Source organism: Pogoniulus pusillus, chromosome 15, assembly GCF_015220805.1.
Source record: "Pogoniulus pusillus isolate bPogPus1 chromosome 15, bPogPus1.pri, whole genome shotgun sequence".
NCBI lineage: Eukaryota > Metazoa > Chordata > Aves > Piciformes > Lybiidae > Pogoniulus > Pogoniulus pusillus.
The window spans coordinates 25,157,287-25,182,547 of NC_087278.1; the positions used below are offsets into that span (position 1 = coordinate 25,157,287).

At 53.6% G+C, this 25,261-nt stretch overlaps 2 protein-coding genes across 5 annotated transcripts; one reads left to right on the forward strand and one right to left on the reverse strand.

Annotated features, from left to right (window-relative positions):
* Positions 1-625: 625 nt before the first annotated feature.
* COPS7A (COP9 signalosome subunit 7A) lies at positions 626-3,951 on the reverse strand. The gene is made up of 7 exons (XM_064155869.1): positions 3,649-3,951; positions 3,456-3,531; positions 2,823-2,911; positions 2,544-2,746; positions 2,013-2,118; positions 1,513-1,664; positions 626-1,232 (listed from the first exon to the last, which is right to left on the reverse strand). The coding sequence occupies exons 1-7, from the start codon at positions 3,808-3,810 to the stop codon at positions 1,193-1,195; spliced, it is 828 nt and encodes a 275-aa protein (XP_064011939.1). The 5' UTR covers positions 3,811-3,951; the 3' UTR covers positions 626-1,192.
* Positions 3,952-12,093: 8,142 nt separating this feature from the next.
* PIANP (PILR alpha associated neural protein) lies at positions 12,094-24,848 on the forward strand. Of its 4 annotated transcripts, none has more exons than XM_064155872.1 (7): positions 12,094-12,195; positions 12,519-12,665; positions 19,002-19,068; positions 19,218-19,783; positions 19,948-20,029; positions 20,255-20,482; positions 20,631-24,848. In XM_064155872.1, exons 3-7 carry the CDS (start codon positions 19,052-19,054, stop codon positions 20,650-20,652), a joined length of 915 nt encoding a protein of 304 aa, XP_064011942.1. In that variant the 5' UTR covers positions 12,094-12,195; positions 12,519-12,665; positions 19,002-19,051; the 3' UTR covers positions 20,653-24,848. The 4 variants fall into 4 exon arrangements, with proteins under 4 accessions (XP_064011942.1, XP_064011945.1, XP_064011944.1 ...); XM_064155875.1 differs by having other exon boundaries at positions 19,221-19,783; XM_064155874.1 differs by having other exon boundaries at positions 12,106-12,180.
* Positions 24,849-25,261: the final 413 nt, after the last annotated feature.

A 25,261-nucleotide genomic window follows, 5' to 3' on the forward strand; every position in this document is an offset into this window, starting at 1 on the left:
GCCTCCACTGTTTAATTGCTATCACTGCTCTCAAGAGAGGAGCTGGTTTCCCTCCCCTGGTCAGCTGTGCAACCCTGAATTAGGCCTTTGGAGCTCTGCAGAGCCAGGAAATATTTCATGCAATCAGAATGGTAGGGGTTGAAGGGAATCTCAAGATCATCTATTGCAACTCCTCTGCTCACAGTACACCTAGAGCAGGCTGCTGCGGAATGCATCCTGGCAGGTTGTTGAAAGTCTCACTGCCCTGGCCCTGCTGGCCACACCATTGCTGGGCCAGGCCAGGATGCTGTTGGTCTTGGACACCTGGGCACATGCTGGCTCACCTTCAGCAGGCTGGCACTCGATGCCCCCAGGTCTTGGCCTGTTGGGCAGCTTCCAGCCACTCTGCAACAAAATGTGAAGAGTCTGGAGCCTAGGTAGGGTGGGAACTTGGGTTGTTTAGCCTGGAGAAGAGCACAACTCCCTGAAAGGATGGTGGAGGTGGCTGTTTGGTCTTTTCTCCCTGCTAACAAGTGATAGGAGAGAAAATATTCCACTCAGAAACAGGTTACAGGCTCTGACTTACGTTGGAAACCCAGAATGAGACCAATAGATATGACCACAGTGGCACAAATCTGCACAGCTCTGTCCATAGATCTCTATTTTTATTGTTTTATATATATTTATAATATATTTATATATATTTTAAAAGAATCCCTTCAAAAACTACCCTCCCACCTAGCAAAACAAATATTAAACAATCAAAGATGGCAGCTGCAGCCTGGAGCAAAGAATCCCAGGGGTCTCATTGAACCAAAGTGATTGCTGAGCACCAACCACACTCTTTCCAAGCTTCTCTGATGCCCTGTGGGTGCAAAGGTGACTGACAAGTTTTATGGCTCTTGAAATTGACCTGTCAAAAGGCATGGAGAGAGAAAGAGAAAAGGAGAGGGCCATGGTGATGGAGGCTTGAGGGGAAATAGCAGTGCACACACCTGGAAGCTTTGAGTGTGAAGTGCTGTGATGAAAAAGAGGGAGACAGTGCCTGGGGAGTCAGTAAAGAGGATAAGCAAGAGAACAAACATGCAAGAAAATTAGCTGGCAAGATGGTTCTCTGAAAGAGCTCAGAAACATCACACTTAAGACCCTTGCTACTCCTTCATCCCCTGGGATCTCTTTTCTCTCACCCTCCCAGTTGTGAAAGGAGACCAAACTAGTTCGATTTAGACCAAATTTTCGCACTGCCTCGGAGCCTGTGGAAAGAGGGAAAAAAAATAAAGTTAATCCAGAGTGGACACCCTGAGTCCCCCCCAGACTTCCTCCCCTAAGTGTACCCAGAGCAGCTGATGTTCCTCATAACACAGCACAAGCAAGGCTTATGAACCCTGCTTCACATCAAAGACTGCAGGGATTTCCCCTCAAGTTAGCAGGGCAAAAGCTCAACTAAGACTTCAGCTCTGACAATCCCTTGCTGCCCTCAGTGCACCTCCTGAACACAGAGACTGGCTCTGTTTGTCTGCCCCCACTCCTCACCCTTTGGCTTTAGAAGTTTTCTTGCTCGTCTGGCGCTGGTTGGTGCCAGGGGCTGGCTCCCTGAGCTCCGTTAGGTGCTGTTCTGGATCTTGGGATGTGGCTGCTGCGGCGGCTGCTGTTGTCACTTTGATGGTCTTCTTCAGGTTTGCCACCTGCAACAGCAGAGAGGCAAGAACAAGGAATTTCCAAGGGCGTTAGTTAGACTGGTTGGATTGTTTTAGATTGGCAAGTTTCATTGCTGTCTTTTAAAGCAAGCCCTGCAGTTAAGGTCTGCAAGCTCATGTCAAACAAGAGCTAACAGCCACCCAGAGGCTCTGCACTGCAGAGCGCTGCCAATTTAGGACTTCTCTTCAGGCACAATTCCCTTGGGGGTGTCTGACCCAGACGACAGGGGATGCCTTACTTAAGCAAATTAAGCAAAGCCCCTAACAACCACAGGGTGCTGCTTCTGGGAATTCTAAAGCAAGGGGCACTGGCCACTCGACCCTCAGCCCACTCACCTCGCTCTCTATCTGCTGCTTCAGTGCTAGCTGCTGCTCTTTGTGTTGGTTGGCCCGGCTCACTTGCTCTTCAATGCCTGACAAGACAACCTCGCAGCCCTGGCACCTGCAGAGGAGACCGAGAACTGAACAGGCCTTGTAATTTACACAGCACTAGAAGAGACATGAGCAACAAGAAAGACTGGAAGGCGACAGCCACAGGCGGCAGGGAAGACACAGGAGCACTACTCCCTGCAAAGGGGACAAGTAACAAAGCAACACTAGGTTAGGAATTTCAGAGATGCACTCAGAAAGCCTCCTGCCAGCAGCCAGGGCAAATGCTGCTGTGGCCTCAGCATCCTCTAGCAAAAAAAGAGAGGAACTTGGAAAATTGTTTTTTGAAAACTACTTTCTGTTGGGAGTAAGGGAAAGGATCACGTACAGCACATCACAAAACTACCCCCAGCAACACAGAGGATGTGGGGAAGCCACCAGCCACTTCTGCAACCTTTGGAGGTTTCTGGATGTCAGAAGCAGGGGACCCCTCCTCACCACTCCTGCAGCGTGCGGGTGATGGTGCTGAGCTCCTCCCGCCGGATGTCCCTCCCGATGCTGTAATCCACCTCCAGGCGCTGGTTGCGCTGGTCCAGGCTGCCCCGCAGCACGTCTGCGTACACGGCTTCGATCACCAGGTCCTCCAGCTGCCGCACGTTCTTCAGCTGCAGCTGCTCCAGCAGCACCGAGTAGGGGATGCACTGTGGAACCACGGCAGTTAACTAGCATAAGGTAATCCCAGCGGAAGGAGAATTTGGGGAAAAAGAGGACCACTACCTTGATTTTGGCAGCCAAAGTGACAACTGACAGGTGCCTCAGTTTGTTCTTCTGAGCCTCTGTCAAGGGAGGGAGGTTTGCTGCTTCAGCTATTGTCAGGAAAAAGAAGAAGGCAGAAGAATTTATGCCACATTTGCCATTTCCCAGCCCTGCACAGAAGCATCTACACCATACCCCTTTCTTAAAGCATCTGCACACCAACCCTCCACGCAATGCTTTGTCTCACCAAGCCACTCCTATTAAGGCCTCTTCTGGGCAACCTTTCCTCCCCTCAGCCTCAAGACATCTTCTCCATCTGTCCCAGTGACTTATTTATGCTGGGCTGCACGTTTCAGTGGGTACCCAATTCTTTCCCCTCGCTCCTCAAAAATGACTGTCAAGATGTTCTCGGCAATCTCCCCCGCTGCCGGCAAACGGTAGCACCAATCACTGTCAGCTACTCCCGGGGATACCTCCCTAAATCACCACATCTGTCGGGCCGGTCTCTCGGTGCGAAGCGGAGGGCGTTTTGGGCGAGGCTTTACAAAGGCTCGCGGCTCCGGCACGCTTTCCACGCCGAGGGACCACACCACCGGGAAGGGAACGGCCCCTCGAACCGCGCTGTGCCCCCGCCGCCCCGGGGTCCCGCCTCACCCAGGTAGTCCGCGTAGGTGCCGTAAGCGAAGATGGTCAGGAGGCGGAACACAGGGGAGAACTCGCTGTCGGCCAGCTGCAGGGACAGAGGGTCAGGCTCGGCGCTGCCCTCCGGCGTGGCCTCGGGCAGGCCCCAGCAGGCCCGCAGCCCGGGCCGCAGCGCGGGGAGCGGGCTGAGCCGGGCCGGTCTCACCTCCCGAACGGCGGGCATGTCCAGCAGCTCCCCGAAGACGTAGATGCCGGGGGCCTCCAGCACTTGGTGGATGAGGCTGGCGAGGGCGGCGCCACGGGCCGCCTTGGCCAGCAGCAGGAACTGCTCCTGGCTCTGCCCCGTCACCTTCCCTTCGGCCGCCATGGCGCTGCCGCTGCCGCCACCGCCCCCCGCGGGGCTCGGGCCCCACCGCGCTCGTCCCTGCGCAAGGCCCCGGGCCCCGCCGCGCTTCTCTATGACACGGCCGCGGCAAGAGCGCCCGCTTCCGGGTGATGACGTTTCCGGCCTCGCGGCCCTCTGCCCGCATCCCACTGGAGAAGCCTGCCGCGCGGCCCGCCCTCCCCGGCTTCTCATTGGCCGACCGACAGCCCGGGGGGCGGGGCGGTCTCGCCGCCAGGACGCCCCCTGCTGGCCGGGGTGGGTGCCACCGGCCGGAGCGGCGCTGGTCGGCTCGCTGCGGCGCCGCTTTCCTTGGCCGCTGCTCCCTGCTGGCGTGGAGGGCGCAGGGGCGGGCTGCCCGCTGACGCTTCAGCCTGGGCAGCCTCTGGGGCTTGCCTGGCCGGGGCACTTGGTCTCCTGGGGCGGGTAGCCATCCCTTAGGGCATCTCCCCCTCCCCTCCTTTCCCCAGGGCCCGGGGAGGAGGGCTGTGTCCCCATGACCCTGGCGTCGCAGGATCGGGATCCCGGGCTTAGAGCAGAGGCTGGGCATGCCCAGGCTGAGGGGAGCCGCCCGGAGTGCAGCCTCCCGCCGGGCTGCCGGTGGCCCCTGGTTCGTCAGCAGCTCTGGCCGTGCTGGGCACGGGCACCAGCCAGCTGTCATCTCTCGTTTCCAGCACTGTTTCCATGCCGTGCCCAGCTCCCCTCCAGCACCTACTCGCGGTTCTCTACCACCCATCTTCAGTCACAAACCTCCCCCGAGCCACCCAGCCGTGCTAAAACGTGTCCGAGAAGCGGCAGCTCTTAGCCGGTCGCAGATGCCATGTGACCCACATGTTTCTGGGTCTTTCCACGCATTTTGGCCAACATCTGCTCTTTATCCGTGCAGCATATCCAAACAACCGGCGAGAAAACGTCCAGGCACCCTATCTGCCCCTGCTTCAACCGCATCCACACCAGGATTAAAGGAGATGCACAGAATACCTCCTCTGTGCCTACACATCACTCTGCTGTCACACTGCTAAGATCCCACTATTTTGGGCAGTGTTTTAGGAATATGGAGATGTAAAATATCTTATGTTGCAAGCACCATACTTAAGTATTTAAGCTGTGCATGTCTTAAATCCCTGCATGCTTTTGCTCTCCTACTGAACCCATTTTTCATGAAAAAAATTGCTTTACTATCTGCTGAATCATTAACCATCACACTTGTCAAGAAATGCATCCCGGATGCAGGCAGGGTATGGCCATAAAAAGACAGTTTAAACACTCCTCGAGGATAGAAATGTTTATGGTATACGTTAAGTAGCTCTTCATGGCCAAATGAGTTAGTGTAATGTGATCAGGAGGCATCACCGAGGGCACACTGCCTGATGCTAGGTGAGAAAGCTGCTTTTATGGTGGTAGGACTGAAAAGTGAGGGTCGTTTTGTTAGATAAAACAAAACACCTTCACAGCTCTCCTTGTGTTGTATAAATCAGGTGGTAGGCAGAGGTGAGTTGAGAGGGGGACTGGCAGGAGTGCAGTCAGCAAACATTTGTTTCAGTAAGCACCATCAAGCTTTTGGGCCAAGGGTTTCCAGCCTAGTACCAACTTCCTCACAGATGGCTTCTTCAGAAACCAGGGCTGGTTTTCCAGGACAGCAAAGGAGGCAATGAATTGATGTAGCCCAATACAGCGTGTGCAGGCAACATGGTTTTAGCATGTTAAAGTCCTAGTGCTGTCAGAGCAAGTTTGCACTCCCAACTCGTGGCTGCCAGCAAGAGAACTGCTCTTCAGCTTGATCACTTCAGCACACATTAAAGAGCAGTTGGCTTGTGCTTGGCCACCATTCTGCAAGTGTAATGTACTGAAATAAGCACAGCATCCTGAAGTCTTCATCTGGGTAAGAGTCTATGTTGGTTAAGGTTTTCATTGCCAATATCAATAACTTTCTTCTTGTCACTTGCTTTGCCTCTAGTTCTCAGGCCACTGCTGTGGCTGAGTTGTAGAGAAGGCTCTTTTGGATGGCTCCAAGCACAGTTTTAGAGCTAGAAAACACAACCCCTGGCTGCCTTGAGGAGTTAGGTCGTTGTGTCTCCCAGTGAGAAGATGTTCTGAGCTCTTCTGAAAAGCCCCTGAGGCTCCTTCAGTGCTTGGTCTCCATGCTGAGGCTACTAACAGAAGAAGGAAGCAGTATGGACAGCAATGGTCAGCGTGGAAAACCAAGTTTCTGATGTTAATGGTCGTGCCACAAGAGTTAGGTGGAGGTCACTCAAAACTAATTCCAGGCAGGTGAAACAAAGTGTTTCTGAGTGCCTGGGCCAGGGAGGCAAACAGGTGCCCTGACAAGAGGAGCCTTGGCCCTGTTTGGTAGCACTGATATACAGATGCTCTACTGTCCCCTTTCCTTTGAGATGTCTGAGTTTCATTTGCCTCAAAAATCTTGAGCTGAACAAAAAGGCTTCCCTGGTCAGCTTGTGCTGGAGGCCCAAAGCTGTGGTGAAAGGCTATCAGTCTGTATTCTTAGAGCTAGCAAGGAGGACTCAAGGAGACACAGTGCTTACAAGGCTGAGTCAGAGCTGTGAAGGCAGGCTGCAGGGCAGCAGGAGCAGGAGGACTGTCTCCATCTTACTTTTCTCTCTCTGTTTCTGCATGTAGGTCTGATTCACCACAGCCCTACACCTGCTCTCTTCGCTTAGGCCAGCACAGGGTGCATTCAAATCAGGTTCAAACGTAGCCCGACTGATTTGTGGTGGTTTGTTACTCCACTCCCCACCCCCTCACCAGCTCTTCCCATCTCAGTTTTATCTCTCTATTGATCTGTTTCTCTCACACTCCCTGACACACTTGCTGCCTTTCATTATTAGTCAGATAAAGCCAGGCAGCCCGAGCATCCTGCCTACATGATGCTCTCTCTGTCCTCTTTCCCCAGTCCAACTTGTGTTCGTGCTGGCTCCCCACATATTTGTCTGCTCCTTCTTTACCCTGAATACAGCTAATACGAGGGCAGAGACCAATAAAGTGCCCTGACTGAACGAGATGCTGAGCACTCCAAAGGGGAAGGCTGTTGTTTTGCTGGACTACGTCATCCCTCCTGAGAGCGCGGCGTTACATTCCCTTAACTTAACAAAGTCTTTGCCTTGTCCCCCGACCAGGGAGCTGGGGGTTGAGATGAAATTGCAGGCTCCTGGAGGCATTAATTCCCATCCTTCCAATGTGTTCACAAAGCAAACGCCTGCCTTTACGGTCACAGGGAAACTGTGAAATGTGATTTTCATGTAAACTACAGAGCGGAAAGTAGGAGGCGAGAAGTGCAGCTGAGAGCTGTCTTTACAGCATTTCATCATCCTCAGATGGATCTGGTGACACAGGGACTTCTGCAGTGGTGGTGTTGAATGGTTGGGATTTCTGATCTCCCTGTAACAACCTCTAGCATCATCCCTCTCTTCTGATCTTGCTCTGATCTTCCCAGAAAGAAGCTTCCATCCTCCTCGTGATGTGGATCCACCTTCTTTTCTATGCGCTCTCTGTCCCACTTTGAAGCCTGGAGCTCTACTGCCTCGTCCTAGGTTTCTCTCTTCACCACCACAGGATCCAAGCAGCTTGTCAAAACACTGCTGACACCTTTCCCCCAGCCCTTCTCCAAATGTGTCTGAGGTCACATCTTCTGAGGCGGTTTTTCACAACTGTGTGCAGCATGGGCTCCGAGACAGGAACACTGCAGGGACAAAGGAGGCTGGGCTGAGACACTTGGATACAAACACACTCCAGAAGCCTTTTGACCCTAGAACCTACGCTGGGCTAACGCACACAGGTCATGAGACCTGTACCTAAGTGACATGCAAAGGCAGCCCACCAGCCCCTGCCTACAGAGGAGCTTACAAAGACGGTAACTGCACGCTGACCTTTCCACTCTGCTCTCACAGCCCTCAGGATTTTGCTGACCATGAATTGTCTTCCAGACAGGCCTCCAGCCGCGATTCAAAGGCTTCAGAAGACAGAAGATCTTGCACTTCACTCGGTAGTTTGTTGCTGTGATTAATCACTCTCCAGTGACTGGCTCTTGTTATTCTTTGCCAGAGTGCCTGTCGGATTTTCTCCAGGAAGGAAGTGCTGCTGCAAGCAAGTCATGGCTCATTCTGCTTTTTGATACCTCCAACAGGTTGACCTCTTTAAACTACTGAGCTCTCCAGCCTCCGGATCACCTTTGATTCAAAGTTATTTTTACAATATGGAGCATGGAGTAGCACACAGGCTTCCAGCACTGGACTCAACCCCGACACAGAGAGAGGTTTAATCATCTCCTTTCCTTCCTCACTTCTGCCTTAGCACTGCCAGGAATCACTCCAGACCCATTGCTGCAGCCTGGCTCACTGGCTTGCTGTTGGGTTTTCAGCCTGTCCAGATCACAAATTCCTTTTCAGATCACCTGTTTGCAGGACTGGAAGTTCCTCTCTGCAGCTATTGACAGCTTTTTTCCCCTGTCCATGGCTGCACAATTTGCTCCCAACTGTCCTGCAGGAAGTTTTGTGAGAATGACAGCCTTACCAAGTGCACTAGGTCAGTCTGTGCTGCTGCTAGCCTCATCATTTTTAACCCTGTAACAACATTAGTGTCCTCAGTAAACTGTGTCACAATGAGCTGTATCTGCTCACTGAGCACCGAATACAACAGTGAGTCATACCTGACCCAGGGCTTGTTCCTGGGCATCCAGGGAAGGAACACTGTCACTCACCGGGGGGCTTCCAAGGACGACCTCGTTTGCATTCGCAGGTGAGCTAAGCAGCTCACTTCACTTCCTGCTCAGTGGGGTTTTCTCACTGGCATGCTTTGGGATATTAATGCTTCCAGAAGCCTGGATAGATCTAAGCCATCACTTATTCCAAACAAACTTGTAGTCACATCAAAGGCTGACAAGAACAAAATAAGTTTATGCAGCAGGATTGGCTTCCTCCAAATCAGGCTCTTTGGCATTAACTGGAGAATCTCATATGAGCTCCCTCTTGCTTTGCCCAGAAACTTCCAGGTCTTCTGTTTGCTCTTTACAAATACTGGCATGGCACAGCTCCCTGCCAGTCTTCTGGGATGTCTCTGATATTTCAGAGCTTATTAACCACTTGTTCATTGAACAATAGGGCCAAGGAAACTGGATTCTCTATGGATTTATTTCCTGTGCTTCTCACTGCTGTGCCTTCAGCTGGGGCATCTTACTGACACTTGCCACATCTTCAAGTCCTTTCCCCTTGGTCTGCAGTCTATGTCACAAGGTTCTTCCTCCACTACCTTCTAACCTACACAGCTTTCCCTGTATTACAGAATCACAGAATGTTAGGGATTGGAATGGCCCTCCAGAGTTCATCCAGTCCAACCTCTCTGCCAGAACAGCATCACCTAGGGGAGGTCACACAGGAACACATCAAGGTAGGTTTGGAAAGTCTCCAGAGGAGACTCTACAGCCTCTCTGGGCAGCCTGCTCCAGGTCTACAGCACCCTCACAATGAAGAAATTTCTCCTTACGTTCACGTGGAACCTCCTCCTCTCCAGCTTGCACCCATTGCCCCCTTGTCCCATCATCAGACATCACTGAGCAGAGCCTGGTTCCATTCTCCTGACACTGCCCTTCATATCATTACAAACACAAATGAGGTCACCCCCAGGCTCCTCTGCTCAAAGCTAGTTCCTTGGCCTGCTGGCTGGATTGCTCTGATCTGTGGGGTTATGCCCAGCAGCATGGCTGTAGGCTCCCTTACAGCACAGGCAATGACAGCATCTCTCTCCTGTCAGGCTGCCTGTTCTGATACAACTTACTGGAGTTTATTTGTCTTTTAGACTCTGGGCCTTTTGTCAAACCCATGGCAGCTAAGAGTCAGATGGACAGACAAACCTCTGCAGATAGCAGGGCAACCACATGGGTCTCTCTGCCCTTAGGAAACAATGCTAAATCGAGCAGCAATGGGCCATGTGGCCTCGGGACTCCTGAGTGTAAATGATCTGTACACAGTGAGTTAAAAGTGGTTCTGCCAGAGGGCAGTAACAGTCTCATATCCTGCCCAGGAGGGGAGATCACTGTCCTCACACTACATACACTGATCCTAGTCCAAATCCTGGCCAAACAGAGATATTTTTTAACATTTATATCCTCTCTCCCCTTGCTTTAACTCCTTCACAGTAACCCTTTATACTTAGTGTCACTCTGGTATCCTTGTCCCACAGCTACCCAACTGCTCCTCCATCAGCCCACCTGATTCCACTTCTTTCATCAGATTCCCCTGAGATTCCACATCAGCTTTCCCTGCCCAGAGCGCCTCTGCTTGTCTTAACCTGAGCTCCAAACCAAACAAACCATTCCTTTTATATCATGTTGGTGATGCAAGAGTGGCATCAGTCCTCGCTCTCACAGTTCTTGTCACCTCAAAGGCTTTCCTGACTGGCCCCCACACATTCCAGGATTTTCTTGGTCCCTACCACATGCTCCTCCCTGTTCTCTCTCCTGTCACTGACTCCTTTTGCTTGCTTCCATAGTTGTGCTCTTCAGGGGGATTTTCAGTGTTTGCGTCAGTTTGATTTTTGCCCTTTAACTGACCTTTCCCCAGTTGAAATTTCTCATCTGTTTTGTGCTTCCCAATTATACTAAACACATTTGTCAGAACTTGAAAAGGTCAGAAAGAGCCCATGTGGCTGATGTAGCCCCTTCCAGAGCTTTCTGCCTCCCGCTCACTCCAGGTGAGAAGGCAGGAGGAGCAGCTCAGGGCGCAAGGCAGGCTGAATGCTGACCGCGTCCCCAGCCGGTGCCTGCGCAGGTGGTTTCTGGAGTGAGTGTGCAAGGGCTCATCGAGCAGGCTTCGCAGACATCCTTTGTGCAAGTCCCCGGAGGGCTAGGCATGAAAAGGCTGGAAAATGCGACCAAAGCCTGGGTAAGCTGAGCTATAAAGCCCTGTGTACACGAGGGAGACAAAAGGCAGGGGCTCAGGCATGTGCATGCCTGTTGGCACACAATGACGCTGCGCCTCGCACACACCCAGGCTGTGACAGCAGCGCTGCCCTCCCGTGTCCCGACCTCCCACGGACCGCGACCCTCAGCGCAACCACCTCCCTGCGCCACTGCATGTCAGCACACCCCGGCACTGCTCCTAAACACAGGAAAAACCTGTTGACTTTCCCAAACGTGCTTACAAAAACACTGCCCAGACTCAAGCTCAGCTCAGCCTGGTTCATTAGCGCAGGAGCTGGCTCACGGCAGGCCTGATGCAGAACAGTGGCCCCAGCCCCCTCAGGTGTCTGTCCGAAGTTGGCACGATCTGTTCCAGGCGTCCTGCTGTGCTCAGGTTTGGTACTGTCTGTCCATTCGTCACCTACGCCCATTCCATTCCTGATGCAGTGGCAGGCTGCTTTACAACTCAGTGCTATCTCTCCTGTTTGTTGCTAGGGTTTTGTTTGGGTGGTTTGGTTGGGTTTTTTTTCCCAGGGTCAGGCACAGTTTTTCCTCATCGCTTTATGATGAAAAGTTTGATTGTTTCTGAGGATCAGAGGAAATTACTTTCTTGCTCCCTCATATTTCAGACCCTGGAGTGGAAACTGTCTTTCTGTCATTGACTTTCTTCTCTTGCCCGCTGGTTGCTCAGCTGCTCCCTTCTGATTTGGACTCTGCTTTCTGGTTGGTGCTTGATGGTGGAGGGAGATCTTCCCCGTGAAACACACGGCCTCTCAGGGGCACATCGGCTCCTGTCTTCAGTTCCACTGCCACATCCCTACCGCTTCCAGAGGCATCCCATTGATCCCTGGGCAGAGACACGCTTGGGGAACTACCCCAAACGACCTGAGCGATCTCTTGCTGGGGAAACTCACCTTGGGCAAATCTCCCCCATTGCGCCCACAGTACCGTGTGCTCCCACCGGGGCCACGCGTGGGCGGCTCGGCTCTGGCCATGAGCCCCGACTGCACCCGGCTGCCCTCCCGCCCAGGCCGTGCCCCCACGGGAGTGTCCCCTTGTTCCTTCCCACTCCCCCACACCCCTGCGGTACCGCGGCTCACAGGGGTACCCGGGAGCCCGGGATGATGGATGCGGGGATGCAGGGACCGGGAGGCGGGACCGGCGTGGCGGCGAGGGGCGGCCGTGGGGGTGACATCTCCCCGAGGGGACTGCGGCGGGGGTAAGCCCTAGGGAAGCGGATTCCGGGGGGGCAGCGGGGGCCTCCGTTCCTAAGGACAGACCCGTCCGGGGGTGGCATTCGCCGGAGCGAGCTGGAGCGACGGGTCCCTTGGAGACACCCTCTCTCCATGGCAACCTAAATCGCTTCCTGTGAAGAGCCCGAAATAACCGAGGAGTCGGGGGAGAGGAGCGGAGCCGAGCGGAGCCGAGCCGAGCGGGCAGCGGCGGTGCGGGGGGGGCAGGTCCGGCGGACGGCGGACGCGGGGCTGCGGGAGCTCAGCGCGGGCGGGCAGGGAGCGGGAGGAGCCTTCGCACCCGGCTGCCGGGGCAAGGGGGGCTCCCGGGCCGGGGGTGGGGAGCGCGGCCGCTGCCCCCCACCCGACTCCCCCGGTGCTTCCTCCGGGTTGCAGCGGGGGCCACGGTGCCGGACGCGCCTGTGCCAGCAGTCATGGGGTTAACGGGAGGCAGCGAGCGAGAGAGACAGAGACGGAGAGAGAGAAAGAGGGGCTGGACCAGTGCTCGGCAGCTGTTTATTTCAAGGCATCTCTCGCTTCCTCTCCCTCAGCCAGAGCTCAGCCTCATCAAACCTTCCTCCTCCTCCTCCTCCTCTTCTTCCTTCGTCCTGGCCATGAGAGGCACGGGTAGCAGCAGCTGTGCTCCTCCAGCCCCCTGCTTCGCCGCCCCGGCTGCGCCCCACTCGTCTCCCAGCAAGGTAAGTTCATCCTCTCAGACCGGGCTTGGGGGACGGGGTGGGGATAGGGCTGCAGGCGAGAGGGGTAAGGAAGGATTCGTGCCCGTCTCCAAGTCACCTCTCTCTGTCTCCTTCCCTGTGTCCTTTCTCTCCCTTCTTTTTTTCTCCTCTTCCATCTAGGTGCTCTATCTCCTTCTAGATGGTTGCCTCTTTCCCCTCAACCTTTCTTCTTTCAGTCTGGGGCAGGGGATGCCCAAGAGGGCAGAGAGCGGGGGGGCAGAGCCGAGGCATCGCTGCCTTTTGCCCTCCAGTTCTGGGCTCCATCACAGACCTGTTGTGCTGGAGCACTAGAGCCTGCGCTGAGGAAAGGCGACTTCAGCCAAATTGGCGCAGCTGGAGAAAGGAAACGGAGGGGTCAGTACCTCCTCCTGCCTTGGCCAAGGGTGCACGGTGCAAGAGAGAGCGATTCATATGTGGAGACTCAGCAGCTGAAGCACTTAGATGCCCAGGAACAGTAGGAAACTGGGAGTCAGAAGATTGGCAGACTCATGACATGTATTGCAGGCAGGCACTAGATGTCAGGGGACTGGCATCCTAGAGAGCTGCTGCTTGGAATGGGGCCACACTTACAGTTCCCAAATGCAGGAAGACTTAAGCTCAGAGGACTATTGATGGGCTTCACATATTCATTTCTTAACTAACAGAATGTTCAAATACACCATTGCCCTTCCAGCCTTGGATTCTGCCTCTGTTTAGGATTTCCATACTCATCCCATAAAGGCTCATTCTGGCACCCTATAATAGGAATTCCCACCAGTGCTCACCAAACGCTGCAAGACCTTCACTGACACAGGGCAAGCAGTGTCAGCCTCTCCCAGCTGCTGCCACCAACCCTCTCAGCTTCAGGCACCAAGTAGAGCAGCCTTGACATGCGCTACTGCGTTCAGACTGCAAACCCCCAGATTCAGTCCTCTGTGTAAGCTGTGGGCCCTGGCCCCATGCACAGTGAGGACTCCTTCCCCAGATGAGCTTGGCTTCGCTCACCGCAGGGTACCAGCATTCACACTCTGAGCTGCTGAAACTCCTCCAAGTGCAGCAGAATTAACTCCCTGGGGCAACTGCCCTGGGAGTCCTCCCTTTACCCATCTCCACCTAGCCAAATGCAGCAGGACAGACACGTAACCCCTTTTCACCAGCACTGGGATTCATGCTTTCTGCTACTAAACCAGTAAGGACTGCATCTCTGCCTCTTGGACCATGAACTCTGAGATCTTCATGGCCACTGAGAAAAATACAGGCGTGGTGTGTCTGGGGCAACAGACAGCATGTGGGGGGCTCACCACTGGCATCTAAACTTGCTCTGCCTGATTTTTGGAGATAGCTGCTAGGTTTCACAGTCCCACACCACAGTCTTGCATCAGTAGTCATCACCATCACCCTTAATTCTGACTGGGAGTTAAAAAATGATGGCCAGGCTGGTGTTCTTTCTCTGCCAGGAGGGCTGGCTCCTCCTCAGGTTTGTTTTGGTTATTTTTTGTGACTGTTTCGAGCGGGCTCGTTGCGGAGGGGGAGCTGGGCGAAGGATTTGCATGAAGCTCTTGGCACTGCGGGGTTGCTTAATGGCAAGCAGTATTTCAGCCAGCAGTAAGTTTCATAATCTTGGCCCAGCTCCTGTAAATGTTTTGTTCCTCAGGGTCATAAGCCTCTTTCCCCTTCTTCCATCCTTTCCCTCTCTTCCCAAATCGGTTGGCAGTTTCATTGTTCCAGCGGAATGTGAGGTCATCACTGCATAAGGAGAGGTGATTGATTGCTTAGGTCACTGGGTCCTGTCCCTTACTGGGCTTTGAATGCTGGCTTGCAGACCTTGAACTGGACTCTGTGCTCAAAGGTGAGGCAATGTGGGGTACAGGGGGGCACGGTGGTGCATTCCCAGCAGCTTGAGTCACTGAGCAAACAGAGTGCTGCATTCTGAACTAGCTGGAGCGCTCAGAGAGCAGACAGCTTCAATCCTAGAGGCACAGTATCACAGCAGTCAAGCTCGAGATGTTACAAAAATACAGATAGATCATCATCTGCCAGCTGAGCCAGACAGCATCAGATGCAACCCTTTTCCTATCCCCAGATAGAAGGAGACTCTACCCGCTCCTCACTGACATGGCTCGTGTGTGCTCGGCTTCATTCAGTTGCTCTCCTGTCAGAGCTGATGTCAGGCATTGAGAAAGCTGCGAGACTCTCAAATTTTAAGGCCAGAGAGACCATTTTGATCATTGAGACTGACCTACAGCAGAGCACAGGACAGAGAATTCCACCAATTTCCTTTCCTGCTTCAAGCCCATAACTTCTGATTGAGCTGAAGCCTCCCTGTCAGAAGCAGGGCCAGACGAAGTCTCCAGGCAGTTGGGAACAGGTCACTGCCTAGGTGACTTCTGCTGGCGTGTGCCCCTCCTCATTCGCAGTCTTGTTTCTCATCAGGATTTGTTCAAACTTCAGCATTCTGCAACAGCAGGTTACAGCTTGCGTTTGATGTGAGGGAGCTGCAATGTGGGCATTGCCTGTGCACGGCTTGCACCTTGGCTCTGTTATATTCCAATAGGATATATTTTTGGGACCACGGTGTACAAGAGACCCAGACGCAGAGAAGGAGCTACCAGCAGTGAATCCTAGAGCTTCCTAGGGGCATGGTAGCAGCCAAACTGTGGAGCTCAGGGTGGCACATTCGGGGCGTAGCCTGTGTTTCCTGGTCTGAGGAGTGCAGCAGGCTTTGCTCCTAGCCAGTAGTTAGGATGTAAATCTCCAACCCCCCTTGGTGAAGTGGGTTACCTGCTTTGGGGCATGGCTACCGAGATCTTCTCTCTCCCGTCCCAGCAGTGGTGGGTCTGTGCTGCGGGAGACTTACAAAGAGGGAGGAAGCTGGGGAACAGCGGCAGGATTCGTGCTTCCATCCTGAAAATGTGATGAGAGCAGCTCTGAATAGATTAACCCTCAGGGATCTCTGGTCTGGATCAGTACTGAGGTCCATATGCAGCAGCAAAAAGTGGTGTCATTCTTACTTGCAGCTTTCAGGCACCAAGATTCACAAACGGAGCTCAATGAAGTGCCCTAGGGGAAACAGCTTTGTCATTCACACTCTTGTCATCTGTGCTTCAAAGGGCTGGAATGCTGCGATGAAGGCTCTCTACCTACAGTGAGAATACACAGGTCCATCTTTGGATGCTGGGAGTAGTCCCGGCTGGTTTTCTCACAATTAGACCTGGGAAACAGATCTGAAAGCAAGAGCCATGCCATGTGGTACCAGTGCAGATGTGCAGTCTCTCTGCTCCGGCACACAAAGGCCTCTTGAACGGTGTAAGGTGTGTGGAAACTGTGATCTGTAAGTTCAGGTAGTAGGAGCCTTGGTGTCCCCTCCTCCTTTCCGAAGACCTAATTGTTTATTCAGCATCCACACCAGGAGCTGTGTACAAAGCTGAATGAAGGGCATTTTATACACTTGCCCTCCCACACAGCAGCATCTGTGCCCAGGACACAATCTCCACCACCAGTGGCTAGCTACAGATGCCCCAGACATACTTTAGCTACTGCTTTGTCAGTAAGCCACAGGGACACCCATGCTTTGAGCTCCATGCAGAGTGGACACCAGCCCTCATCAGCCAGCATGTCCACCTGAAACCTTCCTTTGCTCTCATGTGTTTGTGCTGTGGGAGACATCTCTCTGCTTCTCCCAACCCCTCCACAACCTCACCTGTGCATGCTAACGCAGGACGCGCTCTCAGGCTCTGGCCACAAGAGGATTAGTAAACCAGAATGTGTGGGAGAAACTGCTTGACTGAAAGGGTTCTCAAATGATGTGGTTGAATCCCTATTCCTGGAAGCATTTAAAAGATGCTGAGACGTGATGCTGAGGGACATGGTTTTGCTTCAGCGTTGGAGAATAGTTGGACCAATTCTAGGGTTCCATGAGTCTGTAACTGAGATTACTGACATTGCCTCCTTGGTGCACTCACCACCTTTAGGGTAGGGGCACTCCTAGTCACCTCCTCTTCACCATTGGCAGCTGAACCTGTGCATAGCAGTGTCTGACGCTGACACTTGATGTCCACGTTTTCACCTCCACAGCATTATGTGCTCATGAGCAGGCCAGTGCTGGGACTTGCTCCTTCACTCAGCTCCTGTAACAGTGTTACCTGTGTCAAAGGGCTGAAATTCAGACAGCTTGGAGTGAAAGCAATTCAGGATTTGGCTCTGTAGGGTTTCTTATTCCCAGGCTTCAGATCCTGGGAATCCACCATCCGAGGGTGCTGTTGCTGGAGCTCACAATCTCAGCTGAGAAGTGCAGCAAGATCTCCACCGTCAGACATCCCGAGAAGCAAAGAGGAGCACAGTGAGACAAGCGATCTAGCACACTTACCCACCTACACCCAAGCATGTTTGTGCTGCTAGAGCCATCTGCGTTAGGAGGAGTGCTGCTAGTTACATGTGCTCTGAGGTCTACCTGCACCTGCAGAAGATCTCCACTCACAAGGTGGATCCACACCTCCTGTTGCCTGATGCAAAACAGCCCCTGAAGAGCAGAGCTGTAGCAGAATGTCGTGCCACAAGCAGAACAGGCTCTTCACCCCAGGGAACTGCTGTCCCTTGGTAAATCCCAGGCACTCCACACCACCTGGAAAGCACTCAAGCACTCACACGAGGAGGTCCCTGACGCTTAAAATTCCCTCCCTTTTCAAAGCCCAAAAGAAATTCTGCCACAGATTTGTGTTGCCAGACATGATCTTCCACAGCATCGTGATCATAATCCAGATGGCCAAGATCTCACCAGCCTCTGGCTTCAGAAGAAACTTGCTCCGTTCTGCTGCCTCCCTGCAGAGATGCATTTTAATATTGAGTCCCCTCCAAAGCTTAGGGGTTCGAGAGCAAAGTACAAAGAAATGCTGAGAATAGCTGCTCTGTTCTCCTTATCTTCATCTCAGGATCACTCCAGAGATCCCTGTTGCCCCGAAGGGAAGGGCAGGGCACTAGCCGACAATTCCTTTTCTTCTTGCCTTTTTTTTTTCCTGTGAACATTGTTTAAATATTTAACAGAAGGAAACTAAAAATATCCCCAGTTAATGCAGCAGGAGCTAGACAGCTCTTCACTCTTGGTGCCCTTTCTTCCAGCGCCTCTCCTCAGGTGCACAATGGGGGCATGACTCCCCTTATCACAGCATGCAGTGGGCTCTTCACTCAGCAAGAAGAAGCCTTCTGAGGAGGGGTTGCAGTTTTAGTCCGGGGCATGGGCTGAGCTGGAAAGGGCAGCAAGAACTCCTTAGGAGCCAGGAGGTGCAGTGCTACTGCCTGGGGGCTGGAGGTGCAGAGTTGGCTTCTGTGTTGACTCCCTCTCTCAGCATCACCACATTATCCTGGCAGGTGCAGAAGTGCATGACCATGGAGTTGTCAGCATTTGTCCTTTCCCCCTCTAGGATGACGGAGGAAGCCGAGTGTCTTGACTATGTGCCTGTGCATGCAAAGGCAAGCACGGGTCAGGACCATAACAGCTCACAGGGCAAAGCTGGCACTGCGCAGTGCCCAACCAAGGGAAGGGGCAGAGGTATGAAGGGCAGCTCTGCCACTGCCAGACTGATGCCAGAGGGTAACATGTCCAGTGCAAAACTCCAGCAAGGGGACCAGCCCTTACTCTCTGTTACGGCTGCTGCCTACTGCTTGGCCAGGGGAAGTGGGAGAGAAATGGGAGGAATAGAGGAAAAAGGAAGGGATGGGACAGAGCAGAGAACATTAGGACAAGGGGTGTGGGAAGATAATTCCATGCTAGCCAAGAGGAAAGCAAATACTAAATATTTGATAGGCATACTTCTGCTCTTAAATGCTTTTGTAAGGCAGGACTTTTCTCCCTGATCCACTCTTTCTTGGTTTCTCACTCTCATGCTTCCCCTCTTGCTCCCTCACCCTGGCACACAATAAGTAGCCTCCTTTATTAATAAATGGTTTGCACACTCTGCACTACAAATAAGCACAGGAATTAAGAGTCCAACTTGTTCCAGCGATAAGCAAACAAAGATGCCAAATTCTCCTCTTGGACCCCAGACAGGGGAGTCCGCGGGGAAGCTGTGCTTCTACCTCTGCAGGTGTGCTCCAGAGACTGCTCCTTGCTTTTGTGTACGTGTGCTGAGGTTCATGTTTCCTCGTGGCACCGGGGCCAGGGGGATGATGCACCTCTGTGCAGGACAGCTTAGAGGCACGGGGTGCAGGAGTGGGTGCCCACTGGGGCTGGGAGGTCACCCGCGGTGGCGCACACTGCTTCCAGGGACAGAGCGGTCGCTGTCGGGTGAGGGGGCACTGACACCTCTCCTTTTTGGTTCCCAGTGAAGAAGATGAGACAGGATCCCCACTGAGCAGACACTGCTGCATCTGAGATGGAGCCCAGTGCCTGGTAGGTTCACAGCTTCCCGCATTCGCTGGCAACACGGGAAGGCGACAGGAACGCAGGTGGCAGGCTGCTCCCGGCGGCTGCGGGCTTGGCCTTTCAACGGGAGGGACACTGCAGACAAGACTCTCTCCTTCCTCCCCCCCTGCCTGCAGCAGGATGCCTCTACGCCTCTCCTGCATCCACTCCCTGCAGCTTTGGCATCTCCTCCTGCTGGTCTCCGCCGTCCCTCCTCCTGGTGTCTGCTCTCTTCGCTCTCGGGGCCCGGCGGCTGCTCGACCTCTCTGCACCCGTCGGAGTCCCTCAGCTCCGCGGCCCATTTGCATCTGGGACAGGACCTCAGTGCCAGAGAGGGATTCTCGCTTTGCCCTGCCCCGCCAGCGAGCCCTGGCGCTGCAGGCAGGGGAGCTGCGGCACGTCCTGAGGCTGAGGCGCCAGGCGCCGGGCACCCGCCCCGCCACCCCCTCGGGCTTCGAGGACGGAATGCCTTCCTCCCAGTACCCCTGGGCCATTGTGTGGGGCCCCACGGTGTCAGACGAGGACGGAGGAGACACTAACTCGGCCAACCCAGGCTTGCCGCCGCTGGGATACACCTTCGTGTCGCCACACGGGATGGCAACGGCGCAGCCCAACTCCCACTCGCTCCTGCACAACGCGGGGCTCAACCTGCGGGAGACTCCAGCCACTCTGCGGCCCTTCCTGTTCGGGCCCCGAGGGGAAGGTAAATCTGCCCTCTGCTCCTTTCACCCCTCCCTGTCCTCGCAGGAGCAGCTGCTTCTGCGAAACAGGCGAGGGCCCCAGCAGGAGCCGCCCCTTGCACTGCTGCTCACCGGGCACTGGCGGGGATGGCCATCGCACCCCCTCGTGTCGCCATCTGTCTTGCAGGTGTGGACCCCCAGCTGTACATCACCATCACCATCTCCATCATCATTGTCCTGGTTGCCACTGGGATCATATTCAAGTTCTGGTGAGTAGAGTTTGGGGCCGATGGAGGCTGTCACCATGCCAGTATCTGCAGGTGGGTGGGCAGGAGGACTGTGGGCTTGGGAATCCTTTGTCCCAGGAGAGCAGATCTCATTCTGTAAACCCTGGCTGGGCTCTAACACTGAACACTGCAAGACCCCAAGAACCTCTGTCTGGGGTGTGTCTGAGAGGCTGCTCTTCACCCTACCCCTTGTCTCTCTCTCCACAGCTGGGACCGTAATCAGAAGCGCCGGCGTCACTCCGGGCAGCAGGGCGGTGGAAGGCAGCAGGAAAGCCAGCAGCCCCTCACGGACCTCTCCCCCACCACCATCAGCATCCTGGGGCCCTACAGCGACTCCCTGGTCCCCACACCCAAAGCAGAGGAGTCCAGACATGGCCAGGAGGGTGGGGAGAAACTGGGAGACCACAAGAAAAGCACAGCCTTCCAGCTCAACCGGTGAGTAGCTGGTGAGCTGGGGTGGGAAGGGGCAGTGAGGGACAGGGGCATAGGCAGGCTGAGGCAGGACAAGGTGCCAGCTGTTTGGAGTGGTGGGGCAAGGTAAGTGCCTATTGCTAATTAATTTCTGATTCCTTTTTCCCCCCAGAATCCCACTGGTGAACCTGTGACACTCACAGGAGAAGCAGAGCTGGCTCCATCCACCCTCCTGTCACAGCCAGCGAGCACAGGCTCCCGCTGCCCCTGCCGCCCCAGGAACAAACCACCTCCTTGTGCCACATCTGCCCACCACCATGATTAACCAATGCCACCAGGATGTGCCTGGGCAAGTGGATGAGCTGGGCCTCCTTAGCTTCCTGCTGGGGGAAGGTTGGGGACTCCCCCAACCCACGCAGGACAGGGTGATGAGAGAGCAGGAGGGTGGGAGGGAAGGCAGCTGGTGGTGGTGTGAAATCTTGTCCTGCCTGGCTCCTCTCCTAGCACACACACAGGCACACACGTGGATCTCTGTGGCTCTCCCACCAGTGCATGCCTGACATCAGGGGTAGGTGAGGTGGAAAGGCGTACCCCTGTCCCTGTGGGCCCTAACCCCTCTGTGTGTCCCTTCCCGTGTCGTGTGCTTTGAAGTGAACATCTGGAGTTCAGTGGCTGCAGGATTACCTGCTGGGGCTCGGTCTCCCCTGAGTTGGGACTCAGGTGGTTGCAGGTTCTTCTGTTCCTGAGGCCTTGACACCTCCCAAGGGTAGGTGAAGCTTGGGCAGAAGAGGCTTGCTCAGCACCTGTCCCCCAGCAGCAACCCATCTCCTTTAAGGAATCATCACCTCCCCCTCCAGATGGAAGATATTCACATCTTGCCATTTTCTTGCTGCCTAATACTCTGTTTTCACTCTTCAGTTTGCATCTTTCTTCATCCCTCTGTCCCCATTTTTTTTTTCCCTCTCAGTTCCTCCCACCACCACTTCTCTTGCCAGTTAAGTTGGAAAGATTCCTTTGGCTTTCCCAATGTTTTGATCTCTTGGGAGCCTCCTTGCTGTCCCACTCCACCTCCCCAGTCTCCTACAGCAAAGTTTTTCTGAGGAGCACCAGCACATGGTGATGTTCTTCAGAAAATCTGAGGTGAAGCTCTCTGCCCATCAGGTTGTTTAGCTCTTGTGCACTGGGACACTGCTGGAGCAGCTAAGGCGCAGCGTGCACACACAGCCGAGGAACTTGGCATTTGCTGAGCTGCGGCGCAGAATTGCCTTCAGATACTCATGCCACAGGCAACAAGCAGCAGACTTGACTCTCCTGGAATGACAAAGAGCAATTTAGAGTCGACCTTGGGGACATTTAGAGGATTGCTCTCTGCTGCTGATTGGAATGCAAGGTGACTGGAAGCACACAAGGTAGCATTCACCAGGGACATGAGAAAGGGGATAGCTGGGATGTTCGCCTCCAAAACTGTGTTGCCTCAGCTGGTTGGGGACCAAAACCAATGGCACAGGTATCAGTGCAGGGCAGTTGCCTGAGCATATATTTCAGGGCTGTGTTGGTCGATAGGCCAGGCAGACACGTTGCCAGTTAGCTGTGTGAGCAAGGTCAACACATCTCAGCTTCTTCCTACATATGGACTGCTGGCTGTGACTCTGAGAAAGAGTGAAATGCAAATTTCAGCTTAATGACAACACCTGCTTTCCCCTGGCTTTTGTGGACACCTGAGAAGTAATTCACAACCCCCACCTTGACAGCCTCTGAGCTGAAATTAGGTAGATATAGGTAAAGTTGCCCCTATGTTGTACTTTGCTGGACTGATGTGGCAAGAAGCAGGAAATGCAAACAGGATTTAAAGGTCTTGAGGCACCAGAGAAAGTCTCAGAGAAAAGTCATCTCAGAGAAAAGAAAATGGACCTTTCAACCTTCATCTCTGCACTAAAGGCCTGCTCTTTATAGGGAGTTTCACTACACGCCTGGTTGTGCCCATGTACCCAGCTGAATTAGGTGATCTCAGGCCACATCTGACTCACCATGAAGGACATTCCAATGAGAGTGTAAATTGCAGTAAACCAGTAGAGACTGGGAGAAAAGGACAAGTCAGATAAAATTGGTGTCTCATTAAAGGCACAGAATGGCTGCGAGATGTAGGTGGAAAAACACTCTGGAGGTCTAAAGTCTAAGCATAGGTTGAGTCTCCACATAGATCAGAAGATACTCTATTGCTTGACCCTAGATCCACCTATCACTGAGCCTTTTCTTTATTCAAGCTCCATTCAAGCCTTTGGTGGACATTCAAGCTGCAAATGGAGAGGACAGGGGAGGTGGCCAATGGCTGGTCCTGCCTGCTGCCCCCTTCACTGCCTTCTCCACCAGCTGAGGGCATCTCAGGGCTGTTCTGCTCTTGCTGGCACATCAGCACCGGGGAAGGACATCTGCATGTGGTCTGCAACAGGCTGCACTGCTTATTGCTGGCAGTTTACAATGGCTTGAATTGGTTTCAGTAATCTTCCAGATCAGATTAATTAGATTGCTCCTTGATCAATAGTCCTTGTTGAAACAAAGCCAGAGTTTAGACTCTACCACTTCAAGGGCTGCCCTTGGACTTTCCCTTTGTACATGCTGCATGGAGAGAAGGTCTGTAAGGAAGTGGCAGGGTGTAGTGAACACTTGATGCAAGGAAGCCCTGTGTTCTGCTGGCCAGGTTTTTGGAACCTCCACAAACAAATCTGATTTTGGTGGCTTGGGTTGGATTTTTCCCCTTTTACACCTCTCTGCTTTTGTACCTCCAAGCAATGAAGCCTCTCGTGGATGCTGCGGTAAGGGGGCAGCTGGGCAACACTTCCAGTGACAGACACTCAGAGCTGCTGACAGTCTTTTCCAAGGCCCTTTTTTCCCAGTCAAAGGTGTCTTTATGGCAGGGGTTCACTCTCTCACGGGAAACAGGTTAGATACATGAAACAACTTCATTGCGCTGCCCAAAGATGCTTTGCTACATTTTGTCCCCAGAACAAACCAGTCCAAGCACGTGTGGACACACAAGCTTCTTCCAGTCAATAAACAATCTCACTGGATCTGCTTTCTTCATGGCTGGAGCCTTCTAAAGCATCGTCCCCTATGCAGCCTGGAGCCAGACCTTAACCTGCAGCCTCTTCCCTGTCCCAAGGTGGTAGTCTGTGAAATGTGCACACACACAGAGGTTGACAGCACCGAGTACCAGGGCAGGGCAGGGGCCTGCACCTTTTCAGTCACAGCCCATCAGGTTTCCCTGTCTTCTAGGTGACTGGAGGAGAAAGATCTGGATTCACTATATTCCAGTGAAAATTGCACAGAGAGAAAAGTGTGTAGGAAAACCAACTGCAAATGTTGATGGCCTTGGGCTGAGCCTGCCCAGGACTTTTGTGTTACAAAGAGGGAACATCCTGATGGGCCAGGTGAGTTGAAGGCACTATGTCTGAGGGGAGCTCCTGGGGGAACATGGCTTTGTTAATGCCAGGGTGGTCCCTGTGAGCACAGTGGGAAGTAGGGAAGGTCTCGGGGAGAACCTCTCCCCTCCACCCTGGAGTCTCCCCCTGGTTACCCAGCAGAGCATCAGGACCAGAAGGCCAAATCCTACTTTGGGGTTTCCTATTTGCTCAGCTGTGGCTGGTAGGCAGGGGAGCAGAGCTCCAGCATGCACTTCACAACGCTCCTCCAGTCCAGTTCACAGGGACTCACATCCAGCCAAGCATCCCATGGCTTCAGAGAGGGTTATCTACCTCTTCCTCAATGGCACCTAAGTGCCCTTGCAAATCTGGTCCCTTCATTTCCCACAAGGAAAAATGCTTAGAAAAGAGCTATTTTTTCATTCCCTGCAATTACCAAACACGATCACCCTCATACTGCTCTGAATTAAACTACAGCACAGCCTCAGAGCCCAGCCCTGCAGCACAAAGCCCCTGGGCCACACTCCAGCTCCCTGAGTGCCTCCCTGCTGACGTTTCACCGTAGTCCTGGCCCTGCCCTGGGAAGACCACATAGGTGGGGCTCCCCTTTTTTCACCAACTGCTGGCTCTCTGCTCCTTTTTTTCCCTGTTGTTTCCCTCTCCCACAGTTTCCCCACTTGCTACTTCTGTCCTGTACCATCGCTCCCCTCCCAGGTAGCTCTCCCCTCCTGCTGTTTCACTCTCCCCTCTCCTCTCTTGTTCTCCCTTCACCACTCGTCCCGTTCTGCCACTCCCATCCTCCCCCTGTCCTCCCTTCTGCTGCCGTGCTCAGTCTTGCTCTTTCCTCTCCTCTGCCCTTGTGAGCTGTGATATATATATTTTTTTGTAGGATTTCTCTTCTCCTCGTGGTGAAATATTCAATTCTTGTGGGATGTTAGTTTCAACATTTTTAAATAAATCTTTGCAAAATACTGCAAGCAGAGCTCTCAGTGCTGTGTGCAAGCAGAGCTCTCAGTGCTGTGTGCAAGCAGAGCTCTTAGTGCTGCTTGCAAGCAGAGCTCTGCCTGCTGTGGAAGAGGACGTGATGGAGATACCGGGGTGGGATGAGAGGCAGCTCACCCCTGGGCAGACCCCAGTGGAGTGGGAGCTCAGACATGTGGCATCTCAGTCTCTTCTTGGAGGGTAGACAGGGCAATGTGGCCCTGTACCCCTCTTGCCTTGGTCTTCCTGAGGCCATTTGATCATCCTCACACATTTTCGTGAGCTGTTCCACAGAGCTGTTCTGCCTCTGTAAGCTGCTGCCTCCCAGCCATGTTTTGGGGCAGCTCGTCACATGCTGGGAGCCACCAGCGTGGCTGGGAGAGGCGCAAGAAGCTGCGAGGGA